Source organism: Haliotis rufescens, unplaced genomic scaffold (genome assembly GCF_023055435.1).
Source record: "Haliotis rufescens isolate VD_foot unplaced genomic scaffold, xgHalRufe1.0.p SCAF_14, whole genome shotgun sequence".
Taxonomy (NCBI): domain Eukaryota; kingdom Metazoa; phylum Mollusca; class Gastropoda; order Lepetellida; family Haliotidae; genus Haliotis; species Haliotis rufescens.
The window spans coordinates 28391679-28397678 of record NW_025963824.1 but is presented as its reverse complement, the minus strand read 5'-3'; the positions used below and the strand labels follow the sequence as shown (position 1 = coordinate 28397678).

Here is a 6000-nt window from a genome sequence, read left to right as displayed (position 1 = left end):
GTTTTTGAGTGTTGAAAGTAACGTCAGGTACTTATGACAGGGACATCCCTATTATTAAATGTTTCACCTTACTAATCTGCAAACGTAACCAATCTGGAGGTGGGGTAGCCAGGTGGTTAAAACGTTCGCTCGTCACGCCGAAGACTCGGGTTCGATTCCCCACATGGGTACAATGTGTGAATCCCATTCCTGGTGTCCCACGCCGTCATATTACGGGACTATTACTAAAAATAAAACAATGCTGTCTCACTGACGTAAACAGTCTGAAATAAACCAGTGAGCGAGTAAATATTTTTAAAGTCGCATCGGCATCATTTCGGCCACAAGCGACGTCACAGTTCACTGACACTATCAACTACTGAATAGTATATGAACAATATAAATGTTTAGATGTAGCCACAAAGCTGTGTTATATCTTAAAAAATTCCTTTTTTAAACTTTAAACTTCAGAAAATGTATCTGTCTAACTGTTCTTTTGCCGAGAATATAATTAAATAATTAATGTTGATTACATTTGGGTACTCTGGTGTGCATTGTCAATCATTTGATAGGTAGTGATTTATTCATCAGTTTTGAATACGTCGATGTTTTATTCTCAATGTATTCAGAAATCAAAGCATGAGTTTCCCATTCTCTCAATGCATTCCATAAAGTAAACTGTGGTAAAAGTAAATGAAAGTATATCGAGTTTGTGTCTTTTGAAATAGAAAAGCTCCTCTTTTTATGTCGCAATGACACGAACAGTATAAAAGACAGTTATGCGTATTGTGAAGTGGAATCTCTAACTGCCATTAATTCAGCTGACTGACACAACCGCGTCTTAATCCGTACACTTCAGAATGACCTCATTCTCTGTACTTTTCATACAGGGATATTGTCGGCAATCTGTCAACGTAATTACGAAGCCCCTCCCCCTCCCCCTCCCCCTCCCCCTTTACCTCACAGTGCGCTTAAGGTAGCTGTCATGATGTTAGATAATCCATCAACTTAGAACTTAAAACTGAGACAAGAGCCTTGCTGCTCACCTGTGTTGCTCAGTCGTGATATTTGCTGCCGCGGGACGGCTGTGTTAGACAAGGTTGTGTCCTCTCTCCATATCAATTTTCGATAAGCGCAGAAAGGCTTGAACAAGATGAGGGCGTTATTCGTGTCTACAGTTCTCTTCGGTAAGATTGTAATACTTTTATCTATTTATCGTATTATATATTTTATTCTTTTGAATGAGTAAGTGAGTTGGGTATTTAGTGGCTTTTTGAAATATTTCAGCAATATCACACCTCGTTCGATAATCCCGTCGAATAGAATCAAATAAGTACCTAAATGATGTGAATCTTGTACCGTTGTTGAAATATGCTATTTACTGGAAAAGAATAAGTGTATATCTCACAAAGAATCCCGAATCAGATTATTTTTGATTCAATATAACTCACTAAGGTGCTATCGTCGTATCTGAAATTCGGTCTTCTTTTTATTTTTATTTTAAGGATTTGAACTGACTTGGTTATAAGTGCGTCACAAACTTTACACTAGGGTGTCTCTATGTATATGTGCAGTTTATATAGTATATGTTTAAAACACTGATGAACTTTAACCAGCAACTGACTGATACTCATGTCTTCTAAAATGTGTGAGTGAGTATTATTTTTAAGAAACTTTTGGAATCCTTCTATCCATGTCCCAACCGGGCGGCACTACAAATAGGCCGAACACATTGCACCTATGCGGGCAGTGCTATTCTGCGTGACGTTTGAAGGAATGCAGTGACCTAATCCTGAATATTTTTTAAACATTGACAGAAAAATAGTGCGTGCATCAATGTATCATGAGGCATATGTTGGGATCCAACGTTCCTGGATTTTATTCCGGAACTATACACACTACCTTGGAACTATTGGCAATAGGGATGGCGGCAATAAACTTATATCAGCATAAAAGGCTGATGTAGATTCTTAAGGATTGGACCGACTACCCGTAGTATTGTGGACAGAGCGTCTTCTCTGAGAGCGGCAGTTCAGTGGTTCGATACCCGGCCGCATAATCTCAAAAGCCTAACAAGATGGAAGACGCATGTACAAGGGCTGGGCGGCTTGAAGTACACACATACACACACGCACACACACACGCACACTCAGACACAGGCACACACACACGCACGCACAAACGCACGCACGCACATACACACACGCACACACACACACACAGGCACAGACACACACACACACAGGTGCACACACGCACACTCAGACACAGGCACAGACACACGCACACACACGCACGCACAGGTGCACACACGCACACACACACACAGGCACAGGCACAGAGACACAAGCAATGCCAGTATTTTCATTCACATGCCGGGCGGTCGGGTTTCCTAGTGTTTAAAGCGTTCGCTCGTCACGCCGAAGACCCGGGTTCGATTCCCAACATGGGTACAATGTGTGAAGCCCATTTCTGGTGTCCCCCGCCGTGATATTGCTGGAATATTGCTAAAAGCGGCGTAAAACTATACTCACTCACTCACTCATTCACATGCCACATTTATGAAAATGCAATATGTCAATATTTCTTTGAGTTGAATATCAATCTTCAAATAACGATCACATGTGTTTGTTCGTGTGTCAGATGTTTACGCCTCAGGATAAACGGAGACAGATGAACGCTTCTTGATACAACTATAATTTTCTTTTTAAAAAGGAAAATATTTTTGGAGCATGTTGGCTTAATCTGTATTTCTTTTGTTACAGTTCTTGCTTCCCGGAACATCATAGGTAAGTGTGCACCAAATCATAATGTTGATGGGTTCAAATATAAATGAATGTTTGTTTGTTTGCTCTTAACGCCGTCTAAGGCAATATTCCAGCTATATGACGGCGGTCTGTTTAAAATCGAGTCTTGACCTTACATCTGAGTCTTGACATCATAAGCATTGATCCACGCATTTGGGATACGATGACATGTATCAACCAAGTCAGCGAGCCTGACCACCCGACCCCGTTAGTTGCCTCTTACGACAAGTATGGGTTGCTGAAGACCAGTTCTAACCCGGATCTTCACGAAGAGATAAATAAATGATTAACATAAACATAATCTAAGAAAAAACGGCACAAGTTATATACATTCTATTAACTTTAAAAGGGGTCTTAAACTGCATCAAAGTGACAGTCCCAGACTTCCAGAAAACAATGACATAAAGTGCTGCGCAAAAGAAAGTATACACTTGAACAAACGTTATCAAAAGGTTACTGGGTGAAAGACTGTCCCCGACAGACTGTTAACTTAAGGTACAAAACACAACTATGATACACCTATAACCATTGAATAACCATTCCTTCCTTTCTTTCATAGCTACCATCAAACATTGGTGTAGAATTCCTATTGTCCGTCAGTTTGCATTTCAATCTAAGGCTGGTCACAATATCTAGACCATGAATGAGAATGGATGGCTAACCAGGATACAAAGTACCCCTTTGATATATAGGATTTTTGTTACAGTCAAAGACTTGTTTTCTTTAAAGAGGATAGAACAGTTTTGAATTTCTTACAACACATATCCGTTCCTGGACAGGAGCCATGTCCAGCGAACAATTTCCTCCTTTTGTAGAATTTGAAACAGAAATATATCCCGTTCTTTTCGTCCCCTGTCCCTCTGGCTCCAATATCAAAGCTACATACTCACTGATGTGTGACTATTGATTGTCTTCTAATATTTTTGTAACAAACACGCACTTATTTTTATGCTTATTGTGGGAGTTAGGGGTGCTATCGGGAGAGCAGGATGTGTTTACCCTTTTCGCGAACACCGGGTGTTATAACTTATTCCCTTTCATGGTTACACACAACCAAATGTTTTCCCATAGACTTCTATAGTAACGTTATATTTTTTTTTAAATAACTAAGCATTCAACAGCCATTACTTGTACGTGTGTGCACAGTTTGGCCTTAGAGCAGCAATAAAAAAAATAAAAAATGACTAGCTTAGTCAGCTCCTTTTCCGAGTACCGGAAGCTAAACACAACACCCCCAGTTTCGCACCAAATGTCACCTACTTGAAAATAGCTGTGGTCACATTCAGCATAAGTCATCATGTTGAAAAAGACAGTACTGAATATAGAAAAACATGGTCAGTTTTACTAACTGGATGGATGTACATTTGAAAGACATAAAAATCTTACAGAATATCCTCCAATCACAGCCTGCAGATATCTCTCGATCTGTACTGAAGGCTGGTACTGATTTGGTGTAGTAGAACCTCATTGACGTTTTACATTGATATATGTAAGGGTGGTTATTAATGGACAAACGTAGAGAACATACGTTGTATATAACATATAAATATATCTTTGATTATGTTCCTTTATAGAGTGTTAAATATAGTCCTGCACCATGACCGTGGAATATATTTATTTTATGAAAAAAATAAATCTGGAAATGCATACAAAAGCAAGTCTAGCCAGCTCAAGCTAGCTCTAGTCCACATCAGCATAGGGATTTTAATTTTATTTTTAGAGTCAAGAAGGATATTGTGTTATATAAGATTTCAGAGACTAAATGTTAGTCTATGTTAAACACGACACGCAAAAATAATACATGACACATATGTCACAGGGTGAACGGAAGTCAAATCTTGACATTGGAAACACTACGTTTATAACATCCCCAAGCTGAATAAGTTTGATTGGAGGTTGGGAAGTACATGTGTGTGTCAGGAAGACAATGCACCGATCTCGACATCTGAAGTTCGCTGTGTGACAACTAGGACGGTTTTCATGAACAATTCGTGAAGCATAAACGTCATTCATATCTCATTCAGCTGAATATGTCAAGCGAATCATTCATCACTCGCAGGATGCTATGACAGATCAGTGACAATGTTTCGCTACTTTGATTCATTGGGATAAGAATAGATGTCAATTGTAATTGATTGAGACTGAATACAACAATGATAACCTAATCGGCATGTGGATTCTTCACTTCAATGTTTCAACTGAAAAAGTAGGAATTAAAATTTATTATATACTTCAGTGTGAAAGACTGGGTTTTCCGAAGTTGCGAAAAATGATATTTCATTGCAGTGAACATATTACTTGATATTTCACTGCAGTGAACATAATACTTTGACAGAACTATTATCATACCAGAGTTACCTCCCCTTAAATTGTCCCTCTTTGGAGGTAATATCACTTCTCGCCGTTTGTTATTCTCTTGAAACTGTTCCCGTATAAACAGTAAATTTCCCATTTAACTCGTCAATCGAGACTGTTCGTTTCGCAAAGCGCCATTTTTGTTACTTGACCAGAGTGTATTCTTTCGCTTCCAACAGCGTTGTTTTCAAAAATATATTTGTTCAAGTTGATTTTGTACATAATCATATCAAATGTATGATAAGGAATTTTCGTGACCGTAAATATTTGTTTTATACTTTTGTCTATATTTTGTTAAGATTTCGCAAACACGAAACTACTTCTTAAGTCGCAAATACAAGGGTCGGTGAACCGTCCCTGTGTGTTAGGTAGGGAGAATTTACGTATCAAAATTTTACATTTGTAATGAAATAATGTAATTTTCCGGAAGACATCTACACAAAAAGTATATAATAAATAGGATATTCCATGTGTCGAGTTAAATGACAGATCAGTGACAATGTTTCACTACTTTGATTTATTGGGATGAGAATGGTTGTCAATTGTAATTGATTGAGATTGAATACAAACATGATGGAAAAATAGGAATTAAAATGTAATGTATAAATGACAATGATTATTATCATGTGATCCACTTGAGAAACCTTGTCTTAGTTTAATAGATTTATCAATTCTTTTTTCTTGAACTATAAACTTACGAGTAATTAATATTGCTAGGTGAAAATGTCAGGAGGACACGACATCGATCAATCTTGTGCATTAATATGTACATGCGAGAAGGCACTTTACCTGAGCCAGTTCATTAAGCATATGTATGTATGTATGTTTGTATGTATGTATGTGTGTGTGTGTGTGTGTG

At 38.1% G+C, this 6000-nt stretch overlaps 1 protein-coding gene across 11 annotated transcripts in view; it reads left to right on the top strand.

The window, feature by feature from the left end:
- The first annotated feature begins 1014 nt into the window (after positions 1-1014).
- The window catches only part of LOC124131286 (glutenin, high molecular weight subunit PW212-like), a 48538-nt gene continuing 43552 nt past the window's right edge, over positions 1015-6000 (top strand). For all 11 annotated transcript variants that reach the window (XM_046494469.2, XM_046494462.2, XM_046494470.2 and 8 more), the window contains exons 1-2: positions 1015-1166; positions 2745-2768. In XM_046494469.2, coding sequence (XP_046350425.2) covers positions 1133-1166; positions 2745-2768 — 58 coding nt within the window. In that variant the 5' untranslated portion in view covers positions 1015-1132. The remainder of the gene's footprint in view (positions 1167-2744; positions 2769-6000) is intronic.